Raw genomic sequence first — 18,852 nt, 5'->3', positions numbered from 1 at the left:
ATGTAGGCGCATAAATACAAAAGATTGTGTCAGAAAACAAAAAAAAAAAAAAATGGGAAACAAAAAAAAAAAACAATAATTAAAACAAATGGAAAAAATCAAAACAAAATGTTAACGAACGCGCAGGTGTAAACGTCATTCATTCTGTAGAGTTACGTTTTTATTGTAGGTGTGTGAGACTCAGGTGCGGATGTCCTCCAGCAACAACCAACAGCAAATTTTTGTTTTTGGCTACTCTAGCTTGGCGTTGGCGATTTTTTCTGGCTTTTTGCATTTTCACGCCAATTTCGCGTTTTTTTTTTTTTTTTTGTATTAACTCTTCATGCCTGACTATTTCACACTAGCTCGTCTCTCCCTCTCGTCCTCCCCCGCCCCCTCCTTTTGTCTATTTTCCTTTGAATGCTAAATTTATGCAAATTCGTACTAAATACACGCTAATATTTAGTAGTCTCGCAGTTTGGTCACTTTTATGCCTTTCTGGTTATTCACTTTTGATAAATTACTTTCGCTCACTTGTTTTGTTTAATTTATATACTTTTTTGGTAGTTTACGTATTTTTGTGTAATCTTTTACTTGTTACTTAATAGGAGGTACTTACATACATTTAAAGTCGTCTACTCCGCTCACTCATTCGTTTCATGTCGAAATTGAAAAATTCGAATTGAATTTTTTTTCGTCATGCATGCGAAATACCGAGACCAAGGCACATTGAACAGGAAGCTGATTTGATTTTTTTATTTCAAATTGTTTGGTCTCCAAAATGTCAAATATTTAAAATTTTTTCTCACAAAAAATCTAAATTGCTAAAATCAGCTAAACCGCTGATTACTGGGCCTTGCAAAGGATGGATCAATGTTTCGAGAAGCAAACAAATTTACTAAGAAAGAAAGTTGCAACAATAATAATTTTGCCAATTTCAGTTTTTAATTTTTTTATTTTTTTTTGTATTTCACATGGCACGCTTTGATTTAGAAGAAAAAAATCAGAACAGTTTTTGGCACTTTCGATACCAGAAGCAACCACAAAACACACGCAAAGGTTGGTTTTTGCTCTAATGCGACTACCTGTTTGATATGCCTTGACCGAAACTAAAAAGCAATCGTTATTTTTTTCTATGTGAAACAAATTGTATTAAAATTAGCAATATTTTATATTTATTATAATTGAGTCAATGAAGTTAAGTGTTAAAAGTTAAAGTTAAAGTTAAGTGTTAAAGTTAAAGTAAGTGTTTTCAAAAAAAAAGTAGAGGCATGGTAAAAAAAAATCTAATCGATTTTCATCAAATAGTCGGATCAGCATTATGCCATGCGCAACCTAGAAAAAGGTGACCTTTCCCACCGACACAACCGTCCTTGCCTTCTTTATTGCAGTTGCACCTGGTTCTACCCACTGTTTTGGTCGATTTTTGGTCTCACAACGAAATTCTGAATACCACTTCTTAATCATTCTAAATGATGTGCAGAGTTCCCATAATGTTTTTTAAGCTTGGCTTAGCTTTCGCGTATCGGTGTTAGAGATGCGCATTAACTACCACTCGGTAGGTCCAAGTCGAAAAAAAAAAAAATAATTGTTTCGCCCCTCGGCAGGCAATGGCAAACCTCTGAGGGTATATTTGCCATGAAAAAAGCTTATCATTAAAACCATTTGCTGGTCGGATGCGGCGTAAAACTTTAGCCCCCTACCCTTTGTGTGACAACATCAATGCGCACACACCTCAAATCGGATGAGAAGCTCGAGCAAGTACTAGCAAATGCTCACATGCATTTTTTTTTAATTGGTTAGGTTGTCAAATTAGGCGAAAATTCGGTAATTAAATGAACTGGTTAATTGGTATTCCCGGATAATTGAACAAAAAATTGTGCAATTTTTTCAGTTTCAATTAACCGAGGACTACTGTATGTACATACATAAATCCGTGAAATCTCCAAATCATATTTTAAGCATTTTTATTACACCGCAGCAGCACTAATTCCACACACTTTTTTTTTTTTTACAAATTTTCGAGTTAATTAACACTATGCATGTGTGTGTGTGGCGTTCTCCATTTTCTTTGATTGCTGTAAAGTTTTATTTAAAGTGTTTCACTTTTTCCTCGCACCTCACGTTGAATTAGTTGTAAACGTGCACGTAATTAAATTACGGTAATAAATAGCGAGTTAGCAACGTTTATTTCGCATTAGCTCGCCTTTTTTTTTTTAATTATTTATTTTGAAGTCTCGTCTAGTCTGTATGCATGTCTGCACATTTTTTTTGTCTATTTTTTACCATCTAAAAAATTTCATTTTATTTGCAAACATTTTCGTTTTTCTTATATCTAAACATGTTTCTATTTTTACCGTTTTTTTTTTGTTTTCCCGCTTAGCAGATTGCATAACTTTCGCGTAGTAAATAAAAATGTGTAAGGTGTTGTTGACCTGTTGCTTTTTTGGCACCTGTTTGTGCTTTTCTTTAGTTTTTTGTTGACTCGCACATAGTATTCATTTTCAGTGAGGACATGGTATTGTGTCGACTTGGAGTTGAGAATGTTTTTTTTTTTTTAATGTGCTTCTGTTAAAAATATAAGCTCGGGGTGATTGAAGCTAAAGATACACACACGACCTGAAAGGAAACAGTTGAATACTTTCTCTGCTCATGTCGGGCCTGGGTTGGGTAAATTCGATATTTGAAGCCTCGATATTCGAATTGGAATCGAGGTTTAGCTCCAAAGTGGCGAATTTTTGAAATCGAACTTTGTGTTGTTAAAATTCGGATAAAATCGAATTTTTCCAGAAATAATCGAATTTCATCTTTATTTCCAAAAAATCAACTCTTTAAATTTTTCTTTCTGACTAAATTTTCCATCACTATGTGTGGCACTCCATTTGTCTTAGGGATTCAAGGAAAAAAATACATTTTTTTCGATCCGATGCATAAAAACAAAAAATCTGTGCCAAGACGGAACTGTTATTCCAAACTCAATTTTAAAATTTTTAGAGGCTTTTACGTTAGTAGCATGAAGCTTTTGCCTGAGAAGACCCCTAGTAAAATTTTCCGGAGAATAATTTTTTATAATATATATAAACGATCTGCCAAATTAGCTTTTTGCGAGATTTCTTGAAGTAAGGGTCAAATATGACCGTTTTAGGCGGGAGCTAATGGGTTAAAATATTCTACGAAAATATTTCCCAAGAATTATTATATATGTCTTAACCTTTAATTTCGCTCAGACATTTATTTTAACTATATTTTCGACTTTTTTGAAAACTACATTGGCCGAGATATGAAAACTTTAGTAGGCCATAAAATAAAAATACGAGCTAACTTTGGCAAATTCATCGAGCGTTTTACTACTGGATGGGTAGTCATTCAGAAAATGTTAACAAAGTACGGGCTGGTTTCGGCTGTCGCACAGTGTAATTTTAGACTAACTTTTTAAACAGGTGCACACTCTCTTCAAGCACCTCAAAAATATTTTAATTGTTGCATAGTATTCTAAGTACAACACTTCTTTAAATAAATTCGACTTTTCAAACAGGTGACAACCCTCCAAAATGTAATTAAAAAATAAAGTTTATTCAAAACCATTTCGATTGATACCCATATTGGAGTAATTTATTTAACTTATTAAATAATTTAATTTTGATTTTTTGCATATGGCTCAAAACTAAAACCATGTTACACATCTACATTTCATTTGACACAGATCTTATGATTTGGTGTTAAATATTTAACGCAAACATCTGCGGAAGCGATTATTTGAATTTGATTTTCTACCTTTTGGCAACCCTTTTCATAGAACTAAAACTATGTTGCAGACCCAAAGGACAAGCCTTTAATTCGACTCCTAATTTTTTTTAAATTGAACGATGCAGATTTTATGACTTGGTGTTAAATATTTAACGCAAACATCTCCAAACTCGACTAAGAAGTTTCACTTCAAAAAAATTTTGCGAAATTCGAAAAAATTCGAATTAAATCGAATTTGCACCACCCAATTTCGAATCGAATGGTTGGGCAATGTTCGAAATTCGGAAAAAATCGAATTTCAACCCCTCACTACCCATCCCTAGTCGGGCCCTTGTAGAGTAATTTAGAGTGCGGCCGGGACTTTCATCATATGTATATTATATACTTCCTCTTCTTCTTATTTGGCGCTGTAACGCCTAAGTGATTTTGGCCGAGTTCAACAAAGGACTTTTCTCTTCTGTGCCAACTGACGTCAATTGGAAATGCCAAGTGAAGCCAACTCCTCCACTTGGTCTTTCCCTCGCAGCGGGGGCCTCCCTTTTCCTCTGTATACTAAAATATAAAAGGTTTGCCTCAGTTTGTGGTGCCAATGTTGCATATTTCCAGGAGTTAAGCTACTAAACAAGGCCAAAGACTGGAAGGCAACACTTTTATAAAAGTTAAAATTGCTAATTTTTTCCACAATTTCGCGATAGCCGGTGAAAACTTGAAAACATGGAACAACCTTTTTCTTAAGAACAGGCTAGTTCTCCACTTGTTTCCCACCGTGGTTCTCCAATTGGTATCGACTAGGATTTCCAAACTATTTTTAACTGTTTTTTTTTTTTTTTTTTAAAGTGTGACTTTTCGCATACCAAGATACTGGAGTTTTGTGGAGGAAAATGCTCAACACCCTCTACAAAAAAAAAATCTAAAAAACTACTAATGAAACTACTATCTAATTTATTGTACTAAAATTGAATGGGCTAAAAACTGCATACTATTTAGAAAATTTTCCGAAAACTCCGAAAAAAAAGTCTGAAATCTTAATGAAATTTTTTTGAAGTTTCATTAATTTTAGTGAACTTTGTGCAAGCTTTACCTATGTATGTAGTTTCTGTTATAGATAGAACTATATTTTAAATGAAAATTATTAAAAATAAATAAATAAACATAAGTTGCAAACAACATTTTGAATATTGCTTCTGGCCTATTGACCGCAGCTGTTTTTTTTGTATATGTATGCATGTATATATGTACATATGTATTATGGTATGCTTTTCAAATTATAACAAATCAATGTGCATTGTAATTAATACAACACATTTCCTTTGGCTGCATTTGCGGTTGAAGCATACGCTTTTATACAGTTAAGCAAAAACGCAGCTAAGTGGAATACATATAAGAGGCATTGTAGGCTCAATTCCGTAGATACATACATACATATGCGTTTATTAAAAATATCTGCATATAACAGGTCTAACCGGTTTTATCTGAATTTAAAAATAGGGTAGGCCGGTTGTTTCAAATTGTTTTTTTTTTCGAATAACTCTAAAGCCGGTTTTTGGAAAAAGTCAATTAATCTAACACCCTAGTATCGACATAACACTTGGCATGTTTTATCAAATTCGAATTCCTGCTAGGTTAACAGGTTATGTGGGTATACATATTTTTAACTCAGTTTACCAAAACAAAATGTGTACACTTGAAAATAATAATAACCTGGAGCCCATTTCATAAAGTGAGAGTGAGAATTTTTTCACAACAAGCATTTTCTGTATTGTCAGTGATTTCAGTTCCATGAAAAAAATTCCATTAAGAAGTGACATTGTCGGGTTTGAAAATTATTGTTGACAAAATTTTCGCCAGTCATATAAAATTTATATTTAATTCTGATATAGATAGTAATAGCATTTGCATTATTATAGTTTTTACAAATATTCAAATTATTGAAAAGTATTGAAATGCGCCCAATTATAATATGAACAAAATTTTTCAAATTCTCCTGTAAAAATCTTCTGACGGAGCTATTTAGTTTTGGTCCCTATTGTCGCGACAATTTTTTTTTTTAGAGTGACAATTGTCGGCACCATTAACAGACAATTGTCGACAATATTCCAGTATTGTCACTGTCGCTTCCAAAAATTGCCACAGTTGTCTACAGGTGTCTATGAAACAGAAGAAATATCGCCGACAATTCTGGCTCTGAATTTTTTCAAAAAAAATCGACAATTAGCGCACCTGTCACTTATATGAACACTTTTTTTTGTATTATGACGTTAATTATAAATTTGAAAGTCATAATTTTTTTTCAAAGGTTGGAGAATTTTCCAATCGAATCCATAATTTTGTTTTTTATTTTCTTTGCGAATTTTAACTGCTGGTTTATTTCGAGGCCTTTCCATATATTGTACATACATATATACTGCATACATACGTACATACTAAACAAAATTTTTCGAAAATCCCCATTATTTAATAATTCATGAACATACACACTAAAGCCACTCAAATGTTGTAAATGTTAATTTGAAATAATTTATAGCGATTTCTTCGCATATTTTTCCCACAAGTTGCGATGTTTTACTTTTATACATTTCTATTGAATTTAAAGGCAAGCCTGATTCCCATTAACTTCCGTGCCAAAAAATGCACGCATCTATAAAATCACATGCACATACATACATATATAAATACATACATACATAGTACAATATAGACATGTTAAACATATTTAGGAGTGAATGCTAAGCAGACATGCAGGTATATCTGTCCATACATGTACATGCATGTACATATGTATGTATGTATAAATATATGTATGTATACCTCAACATATTCTCGTTGTCATTCTTATGTAGCTAGTGTGGGTACGTTCTCAATTTTAATTGTACTATTTACACAAAATTACAACGTCGATAAAATCGTGTTTTCCCAACCCAGAAACGCAGTCAAATCAGAGTAGAGCAGCTCCTAACAATTTGAATTTGAACTGTAATAGGACAACATTGAAAAAGTGCATAGAACGGTTTTAAAAATGAAAGCAAGTATGTAGTACGAGTACCTACATGCATACACTAGGCGACAAATGAAAGTGTACACCTTGTTGTAATATAATATTCGCAATTATTTTCATGAAAAATGTTTTGAATTTGTTATTTATAAAAACATCATAGCGCATTCTATAATATAAACCATATAAAGTTTCACACTTTATATAAAGCGCACAAAAAATCAAAAAATTAAAAAAAAACATAATGAACTATATTTTTGTATGTGTAAAAAAAATGTTCATGAAAATAATTGTGAATTGTGAATTTTATATTACAACAAGGTGTACACTTATACTTGCCGCCTAGTGTGTAAATGTACAATAGCAAGTACTTGCCCTATAGCGCTTAGAAGTGTTTCAGTACTTAGCAGTTTTAAATACGCTTTAAACGAAAGCGTCAACCAATCGTCGAGTTTATAGTAGACATGTAGACTAGGCATGGCATGTATGTACGCCCAACCAACCTGAAAGCCACCGAAAAATTACAATATAATTTCGAAGCGTAAAAATTCAGCGAGTATGTACTTTACTTATGAGTATATATGTATATACATATCTACGAGTACATACTACATTACAAATGCGCATGATTACATGCATAACAAAAAGATGAAAGAAATAGCCAGCCGTGCGATGGTGGGTGGGTGTTAAGCTGGAATAGGTGAAATTGCGATGTGGCGTTTGAGTGTGCGATGTACATATTTTTGTATATTTCGACACTGGGGAAAATCAGATACTATCAGCATTTAAAATTTCGCTCACATACATTGAAAGACTACACCGCAAAAAAAAATACCAGTAATCCTTCAAATTCGCCTCTACTAACCAAAGAAAAGCTCCACTGCGAAATTGGTATACAAACAAGTAATTTTTAGCATAAAAAAAACCGACTTCAACTCATATAAAAAAAAAATATATATATATATCTCATGATCCACTGATCGGATCTTTTCTGCGCTAAAAATCCAAAGGGCGCATAGCAAATTAAAGGATTTTTAGGATGCAATCCACTGACGTAATATGTCATAATCCAAGAATTTAACAACTAACTCAAAAATTTGTTTTTTATACTTACCCACTTAAAATAGTCTCAAATGTTATACATTTTAAAATAAAGGTCCCATATTCTTCTGCTCTCACGGCCTCATTTACTTCAAGAAAATATATGTACAGCAAAGCCGAAGTGCTTTTTCAAGCAATAAAAAATAATGAAAAATAATTCTTCAGATTGTTTGAGAAGGAAAAAAAGTTCGCCGGACACCCCTGAGTCTTAAGAATTTTTGCAAGGCAATTTGGAAAAAAGTTGTTCTTTTTCTGGCTGAGCCTAGGGGTAGGCTTTTTACATTTTTCGTCACTTCTTCAGCATGCATCGATGCTCTTGTCTCGAAGATATATATATAATTTTTTTTTTTTGCTCCAAAGGTCATTGACCTCAAATACCCCGTTCTAGTGCTTACCCAGTAAAGTAAAGCTCGCGAAAAATCAATAAACTTTAACAGTGTAAGTACTTCAATTCGAAGGCAATTAATATTTTTTTTGTTTAACGAGCGCAGGGTCGCATTTTGTAATTTTCGGCGCTTACAGTCAGATCTTAAAGTTTGATATATATGTAGATGTTTTTAGCTCGAGAAGAAATTTTTTTATTCCAAAGTATGTACATTGACCTTAAACATCCTGTTCTAGTACCAGATCTCAATTAAGCTTTTGCTTAAGAAGTATTTTTTTTATAATTCCAGTAAATTATTTTTACAAACAATTTTTTTATTGCCAAAGGTTTCACCGAAAAATTTAAAAAGGCGACCCTTAGGTTCTGAAACTTTTTATTTATCTTTTTTTTAATTGCCTTGAAAAAAATCTTGAGGGTTTTCTGTTTGCTTGTAAGATGGTGCGGTCTAATGTACATATGTACATGTATTCATGTTCATACCCGGCTTGTGTAAATACATTTATATGTATATACATAAGGGTGCGCCTTTTTTTCAACTTTGACCCATAAAATTCATTTGGTTATAAAAATGTGCTCTGCGAAAGGTTTTCAAAATCGGATAATGGAAAGACGTGGCTCAAGAGCCATTATAGGAACTTTTTCTAATTTTATGTAAAATATAATAAATTAGCGCATGTAACTTTAGGACTCATGAGGTAGGCCGTTATCCGATGTTAAAAGTTTTACGCAGAAACGTTTTTATGACCAAACGAGCCTACCTAGGTGGAGTCTTGCATTGTAGCTTACAAAAAAATGTATAAGGCACACCCTAATGTACATACCTAGATATTACCCACCATATACTTTAGTATTCACTATGGGAGCCCTTCATGAAAGCTGTTTGCTTTAGTTGATTCCATTTACTTTTACACAATTTCAGTCGATTTTAGTTTTGTATTTTTTGCGCTAAAGTAAAACTACTTAAAAATACCAACAATGCAGTTACAACAAATGAACATGCTTATGTATGTCCTAACATGCATATGTACTTACAAACAGATAAAGAGCATTTGAAATTAGTACATGAATTCGTACGTTGCCTTTGCCTTTGTTGCCAAAAAAAAGCGAATGCTTGTAGTAAATATGTACGCACATACAGTGACGAACAAAAGTATTGACACAGTGAATTTATTATTTTAATTTATTTTCATTATTTTTTTTATAAAAATATGATTTATACTACACAAAACCCTACTACACTAAACTCTGTGCAAAACTCAGGAAAATTCAATAAATGTGCATACTAATTTGCAACTTTTTGTTCAGATTTTTTAGAAAAATTCCAAGTATGCAGTTTTATAGCTCTTTCAACTTTAGTATAAAAAAGTTCAAGTTTAAAGAGCATAAAAAATCGCATTTATCTGAATAAAAAGTTGCAAATTAGATGCAAATTTAATGAATTTTTCGGAGTTTTTCACAAAGGTTAGGCATTTTATTTTTAAGTTTTTTGTGTCGAGTATGAACTATATTTTTATAAAAAAAAAAAAATAAATAAGAATAGAAAACATGGCATATATTGCGAAAAATTCACTGTGCCAATACTGTTGTTCGTAACTGTTTGTATGTATTGGCAATGTTTGAAGTGTACAACAGGGCGTATGTGGAACGCAGCATTTCTCATGGAGCAATTTTTTTTTTTTTTTTTTGTTGATTTGCTCATTTGTCGTCATTGTACACATTGTATGAAAGTCTGTGCGACGAATATGTGAATCAATTTTTGTTAGATAGGAATTGAATTGGACATTTCAGTTATTTTTTTTTTTAGTTTTTTCTTGCTTTTTGCAGAATCACTGCAAATAATGAAAATAGAAGTAGAAAAGTAGAAGAGTGGCGTAGAAATAGAATTGTCACTAATTGGCCTACACTACAAATGTTACACACAAAATTCACAATGTCATTGGGTGTGGTGGCCGCGGCGTGCGATGTGTGAAGTGTGGGGGTGTGTGTGCGCGGTACGAATGAGATTTACATACATTTGTGCCACAATTAAATATGTTGTGATGACTTTTCTTTTTTTTTTTTTAATACGCTTTGTACGAATTTGCTTGAATGGCTGGCTAGCTATTTTGCGGTGTAAAATCTCTGTTAGCGTCAATTGTATGTAGCTCTTTTGAGTTTGTGATGATTTTTTAGTAGCTATTATTTTTTTTTTTTTTTTTGTTATTCTTGGCACAATTTGTACCGAACTACTGTTTGGCAAAGCCGAAGCGTAGTACAAAAAGCTGAAAAAATTCAATTTTAAAATAAATTGTGCGCTTAAAGGTGAACAGATTTGAAATTACTTGAAAACAAAAAAAAAAAAAAACAAAGTAATAATAAACGCCAATGCGGGACCATAATAACGTCTTATACATATTTAACGGTGCCTATTTGGCGATTTTCCGCATTCAGAATTGTGGCAGCCGATTTGGCTTGCGCTTTCCGCCTACAATCGGCTGTTGACCTTAATTTAATGAATTGCTTGCGATGTTTTTGTGCATTTGTTGTATAGTTTTTGTTTTTATTTTAACTTATTATGTTTTGTGCTGCTGCGTTTCTAATCAAGAGCGTAAATGTGAAAAAAACAAATTGACAATTTTCGCAGCTTGACAAATGAGTGTTCGCTTGGTAAATTCTAAAGAAGAAAATAAGAAAGTGGGCTTCCTGTGAAACTGTTCTCAAAACGAAAAACTAAACTGACGGTGGCTTACACCGAAACTGGTTTGTCTCCAAACCAAATTGAAGAGGGACTGACGGAGTTTCGTTACAACATCTTCTCACCGTGTCGGAAGAATTAAGCTAAACGAACTAACCTCTCATCAACTTTTTATGTATATAGATACAATACATTGAATATTTACAAGGGTTAATCCGCATAAAAAAAGTTCTTTACTTTCATACAAAAACAGGGGATGCGTTCCAGCATTTTCAAAAACAGCATAAATTCAGATAGTCCATGCAAAAAATTCTAAAAACCGCATAAAATAATCCAGTGAGGCATTATTAAGAAAAAAAACTATTTATTTCTTCACCTCAACACTTATTATTCCATGTAAAACTGAACATTAATAGGTTAGGTTAGGTTAAGGTGGCAGACCCGCAAAGGGGACTCACTTAGACATTTGATTGTCCATTGTGATACCACATTACATAGGAACATTAATGAAATAAATAAAATTTTATCTATTTTAACAAAAAAATAAAAATAAAAATACCACAATAATTACATGACTTATGAAAGAATACAAAGACAAATTATTTATCAGAAGCATTGTCTCTTACACATTGAAAAAAAGTAATAAAAACTCTCAAAAAAGCAAAGTCGCTACTGCGAAATAATGATTTGAAAACCCGCATTAATTCAAATCCGCATAAAAAAAGCCGCATAGAAAGAGACCTAAGTGTATATAAAAATCTTTTGTGGGTGCTTTTGATTTTATTTAGGGTGTGTTCATACAGAATGCCGAGTGGCGCCGAGCGATGCAAGGAAGAGCGGAGCGGAGCGGAGCGGAGCGGAGCTGCTGGTGTTCGCACTTGACGAAGCGGAGCAGGGCTTTTTGCTGACTTTCTATGACAAGCGGCTAAAATATTTGATCAATTTGTTTTAAATGCTTTCTCGTAAAATAGACTTTCGTTTAATTACCTTTTTTTTTGTTCACATCAGAGTCATGAAGCAGAAAAATCATAATGAAAATTGAAAATTAAAAAGTGCTTTGCTTTAAGCTCCAAAACACTTCTGGAAAAGTTTGCTGTATGAACGCTTACATACATATGTATAGCTACATTAATTTGAAATCTCGGAACGGCTCCGCTCCGCTCGGCCTCACTTCCTGTGTGAACGTACCCTTAGGCGTTGATAATGAACTGAAGTATTTTACTTTATTGGAAATTTTGGGACTCTTCTTATTTTTCTCTAATTTCATTTTGTGGATTTAAATCTTAGCTTGGCTGTTCCTTGATGTCTAGCAAAAATTACCATAATTTAACTGTTAAACCTAGATTTACGTTTTTTTTTTTTTCGTTTAAAAAATAATCGTTCTTGTGGAATCTTATTTTTTATCATATTTATTATCTTGTCGATCATTTATAACCGAAAAAATAGAAGCCTTCCAAATAACGATCTCCATAACAGAAAATATCAAAATAACTACTAGATATTTTTTTGGCGCTTTTCAATATTTTTCTCGAATTTTTGCCAAAAGTTCAAAATTTTCCACTGTGGGTTTTTTCTTTAACTTTGCGAGGAAAGTGATAATTTGATAAGGTTAAATTTGCATTAGATAAGATAAGGGGAAGCAGGTCACCTAGTTGCCGCGACCCAGAACGATCTCTTGTAACAAACCTCTATCCGGCTACAGGTCTACTTTGATTCAAGTATTGCTAGGAAGCCTCGCGAGCGGTCCCTTGCCTGAGTGCAATTTACGTCATTTGCTTCTAAGGCCGGTCCTAGTCAGGGCTTCACAGTGGCACATAATTGTCCCCTTAAAATACACGAACATTGCTAATTTTTGTTGAAACTTGGTCAGAGCCCAATGCTTCCTTAATTGTGAGTTTCTACAAAATAATGTCTCGAAAAACATGGTGACAACAATAAAAATTACTTGCGATGGCGTATTCATTCAATCCAATTCGTATCTCACGCCCACCGAGTCCGGCAACAATGTTGCACATCGCTCAACATACGTAGCTAACGGCACGCAGCATTCGCCGAACTCAGCAACATCGTTGGCAACATCTACGACAACCGCAACATCGTTCGCCATTTGCAGCGACGATCCAAGCAACTCTGACGGCAGTGCCCACAACGAATTCGAGCATTCACTACGTCAACGTTTAAGGCATTTGAATTCTCCCAAAGTCGCGCTTATCTCGGCTACAATTAGCAGTTGCAGCAATAGCAATAACAACGACAGCAACCACAACAGCAGAGATACCAACAACGGTAAAGCGCACGCTACATTTAACTCCTTCTCCTCCACCACATCACCTTCGTCCTCGTCACACTCGTCATTCAACTCGCACGCCTCAAATGCGTCGCAACGTCAGCGCCGTCGCCGCAGTAATTCCTCAAGCCACCGTGATTCACTTAAATTTGCTGCTGCTGCCTCAGCAAGTGCGCACGCACCTCATGGCAAACCGACAGCGGTGGATACGCGTCGGCGCTACTACTACAATGGTGCCGGCGGCGGCGGCGTAGGCGGCGTAGGCAGCAGCAACAACATTTATTGGTGCAAGCAAGCCATCATTGGTAGCAGCCGCAATGGCAAGGCCAGTGGCGGCGGATATGGGCATAGCAACGGTGTCGCACTAAAGCGTCGTGCCCACACGGTTGAACGTATGCCGTTGACACGCAGCGCCAGCAGCGTCACTACTCATAAAGAATTTAGGAATGCGAGCGCCGCGACAACAGCGGCTGCAACCGCAGGTGTTGCGAAAGTGGTGGCAGTGCGGCGCGGCAGCAACGAACAACAAGGCGCGGAGATTAGCAAAGACAGCGACGATACATCGCTGAAGCTGGTGGCGGCGGCTGCATCTAATGGTTATGGCACGCGCAGCTTGCAAGAAGATTTTTATTACTCTGATGACAAATCGGTGTGGAACAATAGAAAAAACCAAAGTCAAAGCGAGGCGAATGATAGTGGCGGCAGTGCAATAAAAGCCGTAATAAAAAGTATTAACAACAAAAACAGTCACAGCAATTACAACAATAAAACTGCTGGAAGTAGTAGAGCCCCCTCACCGGCGGCGCCAGCGGGAAGCAACAGCGATTCGCAAAACAATTCGAATGCATTAAATATAAATAGTGAAAACCCGAATACGCGCGCGAGTGTAAAATGTGTGTCAAAACCCGCGCCCGCGTCATCGCCGAGCGTATCTTCCGCTGATACGACGCGCCTATTTAATTTCCTACGTGCCGCGCGTAAATTTTATCGCAGTGCCGCGATTGGGAGTAGTCAAGACTCGAATTTGCGCACACACGCAGATGAAGTAGATGGTGTTGTTGCACAGCGGCGGCAGCAGCAGCCCTCCTCCGAGCCGGCAAAACGTCGTTCGTCGTTGGCAGCCATCAATGATCGATTGACGATTGCGGAATACGACAAGTCATCAGCGTCAGATGATTTAAGCCAAATAACGGTGACACTAAGTAATGATTGGTTTGGTTAGTATTTTGCTAAATTTAATTTTTAATGTATTTTTATTTGTACATAAGTTGAGAGATGTTCATAAATAAGTTTTAGTTAATATTTTACCAAAAGACGTTGCTTTTCACTTAAATTTTACTAATTTTACAGAAGTCTGAGAAATTCCTTACGTCGTCACCACACTCAGCGTAATATAAAAATAAACTGTGTTAAAATTTAAATTTGATGAAATTGAGGACTAAAACAGATCTAAGCAAATAATATGTTAGCAAGAAGGTGCAGGAATAACGGGCGCGGTAAGGTCCTGCTCTACCCGAATCACTATTGATCTTCATCTGAAATAAGTGACTATTAAATCGGCAGTGAGACTCACCAGAGTCAGGGCTGCACAGTGGATCAAATTACCAATATGGCACGGATTAATTAATAACTTGAGGACAAAAAAGGCAATCTCAGTTCCGTTTTTTTTTCGAAAATAGTTTATACATTAAAGCAAATTTTGAGTCTCTAAAATCTGATGTTAAAGTGTTGGTAACAAAAATAAGTCCGCAGTATATTCTGACAACCAGGCAACTTTATTAGCAATAGCAACTTTGGTTATCATATCGTAAGCTGGTAGTCTTATATTACATTAACATTGAGCCCAAATGCGTCATTTGGGCGAGAAACCTCAAATGCGAGGCCAAATCACGCATTTCTCCATACAAATTCACATTTCCAGAATGACGCATTTCGACGCATTTACACAAAATCACGAAACAAATGCGTTCCAATTGCCGTACTATTTTATTGAACGCACCATGATACAATAATTTTTAGAAGGTAGTTTCACTTGAAAATTTTTGACATAAACCGTGTCTGTGACAAACACGCGATGATGCCACTGTTACGATATTGAACTTGGGTATTTCAACTTATTGTTTTGGGTATTTTTTTTACTCATGTAAACATTTATATATTTTATAACTGATCACTTTATTTTTAATATATATTTAATACATACTTGCCACTGCTAATCGCATCAATAAAAATCATATAAACGAAAATGCAAGAGTACAATATATCTCTTTTTGAGGATTTTTTCAAATTTATTTTTTATTATTATAAATACAAGCAGTATACGTAACATAACAACATAACATAACGAACAAGCTTAATTAATTCAATAATTAATTCTATTTATCACACTTCTCTCTTTTTGTTAAAAATTATTGGTTTTTAACTTTACCTAAAGTATGTTAAACGTCCTCTTCCTGGTTAAGCTGTTAGAACACAAGGTTCCTCCTTAAGCTTTGACCCCTCTTCCCTGCCGACATCCTCCGGCCTTCACGGCTTAAGCTGACACTACCGTCCTTACCAGCCCCTACTAATGTAATGCGACTACGAGAACCGCGGTACAAGTCTCCTTAGATTTCCGTCTGAATGCATCGATTGCCATAACCAATCATTTCATCGTCGCTGAAAGCCATGCTGTATTTACTTCACCGCTTCTGAGAGCCGTTACGTATAGTGTGTTACCGTGTTTAATACATTACACGTACACGTTCGTTGGTATCGCCATAAAAAAAACTTACTCAGTTTGCGTTGAAACGCTGACGTATCCTTTCCTGGCTCTTTTTCTAGATATCCCAACGAAAGGGGATTCGCTGGCGTCGTCTATACAATATTTATTGTCATCGTCCATGCCGCTTGCTTGCTGATCGCTGCAAAAGTTATGAAATATGTACATACATACTTTCAACATTCAAATTTTGTTTGTTTTTTATTGACTTACACTTCGGCTCCGGGGATGGCACCTCGGCTTAGCAGTGCACGACCGTTCCGCGCAATCAAATCTGTACTTCAAAAATGATTGGAACACACAAACGGTGCCCTTGGCAATTGCTGCTCGCTTAATCCGCAAGCCTTCATCCACTTTTCCCGTAAATACGGCACAACAGGAAATTTGAAATGTTTTACAGCTATATTCCTACAGCTATTCCGCGTGTTGAAACATCCCCGGAAGCAGCAGCTCTTTTCTTATTTAATTTTATTTTATTATGAATATTTTTTAATAATTTTGAAGTGATATGTTTGGCTTTGCTTAGTTTTATTTTTTTTCAACGCCAAAAAGGTGTATTTTTTTTAAATAAATTGGTAACACAAAAAATACGAAACACGTTTTGTGTCAGATAGCTAAGATGGCGGATAAGAAGAAGAAGTGAAACTACCTTCTAAAAATTATTGTATCATGGAACGCACTCAGAAACAAAAGTTCCACAAAAGCTTTGGTTTGTCTTTGACATTTGGAATTTTTCAAACACAAAACAAACACAACGAAATAAATAAATCTTTGAAATTTGTGTGTAAAAATTGTTAATTTATACAAGAGCTTTACACATTTTTAGTTTAATCAAAGAATAATTGCCTTTTTGTGTCCAAAAAGCGTTAACAATATAATTAATGTAGTGTTTGTTTACATACATTTTGTTTTTGTCTTCCCTTTTCATTTGATGAGAAGTCAAAGCAAATGCGGATCAAGCAGTGTAAACACCTTCAAATGACTGATTTCAAATCACGCATTTTGGTCCAATGTAAATGTAATATTAGTCGATGATCGTATCCCTTGCCTGTATTTCCGGTCATATGAACATCGAATGCATGGGAGAGCTGATGAATTGGCGTGAGCCTGCTTGGGCGGCCAATTTGAAGCTGTGAGAGAGCAAAGAGAATTCCTTTGCATTGAGAGAGTGGACTCTGTCCTAACGAAACCAGGGCAAAGAGAAGAAATATTTATAATAATACCAATAAACACGGGTCACTGGAATTTACTGCAGATGTTAGACGATAAGCGAAGAAATTTTCCGACCTTGCGATTTTTAGGCATAAAACACAAGGCAGGCGTATAGTAACACAACTATCAGATCTATCCAGAGATACTATCTACGCAATGTATTATTTGCATAGATGATAACTTATTTCTCACAAAAAGTGCTCCAAAATACGATATTTTTAAAAAATTTGATTCTCCCTACATACTGCGAAGTTTACTTATTTTTTTAAGAAGAAAATGCTGGACTCCCTCGGTAAAAAAAAAATCTACAAAATCAACGGTAGTCTTTAGCGACTAGAAACTTACAATTTATTACACTTAAATTCAATCGGCTACAAAATGTTTGAAATTTTGATAACATTTTTTTTTTTTTTTAATCAATTTTTTTGAACTTGGTGCAAGCCAATCGTCGTACTATAATTTAAATGAAAATGGTTAAAAATAAATAAATATACCTAAGATGCAAGCAACACCATTCTGAATTTTAGTGCTATAATTTTGACCGCAACTGTATACTATGAAAGTGAATCCAATCGAATTGTAAGTTAATGCAGTTTTTAGATATCTCTTGGCTCCAGCAACACCTATCTGTTAGAAAACACTATTTCTATTTACGTGGGTAATACATGTTCTGAATTTTGTTCAAATTGGACTGAAAATATGTCTTTTTATAGAAATTTCAAGTGCAGCGCCACCTATCGGTTTTTTTTGTTGCCCTAACTCTGTCGGTTCAGTAGTTCTCTAGTCTATAAACGCCATTACAACACACACACACGTCGTTTTTATATATGAGAAGAAGAAGATGAATAAGGCCAATCGATTTTTGCTACAACAGTTTTGGTTTGAAACAAGTTTTTTTTTTTTGTGTATATAAAAGTTGATTCAACGCCACCACGCGCCACTCAAATATGCGCCTACTGACTAAATTTATGGTTTGTATTTAGCGAGATTTTGAAATGTCATCACACAAATCCTCTGGAAAGTTTTTGCTTTCCATTAATTTGTCTTTCATGTGGTTCATACATACCACTGCAGCTAATTGCCGTTTAATATGTTCGTAAAAGTTCGTAAAAACAGCCAGTCCATCGACCAGTTGCAAAGCCGCCTATCTTACGGCACTCAAATTTTACGGGAGAAAGAAATAACTGAATTTCGTTAATGGTATTGACTAGATAGGCGATATTTTATTTAACTTTTATTTTACAATTATAATTTTGGCAGATGTCGTGGTTTTTTCGATAACCCATAATTAGATATTCTTTTTCCATTTTTATAGATTAACCCTCTAACAGCCAATAAGTGAAAAAGGATATATTTTTTTTTATTTGATATGCATATTATATGAGAACTTAGTGAAGGGAAAAAACCATTTTCACTTAAATTGCTGGTGAAACCGGCAGTTAGTGCCATACAAATTTTACCGCTTCTCATCGCTTATATATATACAACGCTCAACGCTGGGATCTGCCTAATGCATTTAATGCTGTCGACACAGTGCTTATGGTATTGGCCTGGCCCACTCTTGAAATGCAACTCGCTCTGATGCATCAGCTATTTTTAAGCACACGCATGCATCATTTTCATTTTATTTTCATCTTTTATTAGCCAGTCATATCTGTGACAGTTTCAGTTCACATTTGCATCATTTGACACATATAAATGTATGTACTATGTA

At 34.8% G+C, this 18,852-nt stretch overlaps 1 protein-coding gene across 2 annotated transcripts in view; it reads left to right on the top strand.

Annotated features, from left to right (window-relative positions):
* Nucleotides 1–18,852, top strand: part of LOC118751836 (mucin-5AC-like) — a 48,122-nt gene that overhangs the window by 4,874 nt on the left and 24,396 nt on the right. Inside the window, exon 2 of one of the 2 annotated variants that reach the window (XM_036486661.1) lies at nucleotides 12,749–14,382. In XM_036486661.1, coding sequence (XP_036342554.1) covers nucleotides 12,801–14,382 — 1,582 coding nt within the window. In that variant the 5' untranslated portion in view covers nucleotides 12,749–12,800. Of the gene's footprint in view, nucleotides 1–12,580; nucleotides 14,383–18,852 lie in introns of both variants that reach the window. The other variant, XM_036486658.1, reaches the window with a different exon arrangement.

Source organism: Rhagoletis pomonella, unplaced genomic scaffold, assembly GCF_013731165.1.
Source record: "Rhagoletis pomonella isolate Grant_MI unplaced genomic scaffold, Rhpom_1.0 Rhpom_scaffold_01031, whole genome shotgun sequence".
In the NCBI taxonomy this organism is placed as follows: domain Eukaryota; kingdom Metazoa; phylum Arthropoda; class Insecta; order Diptera; family Tephritidae; genus Rhagoletis; species Rhagoletis pomonella.
Note: the sequence above shows the minus strand (reverse complement) of the source record. Positions and strands in the feature narration are given on the sequence as shown.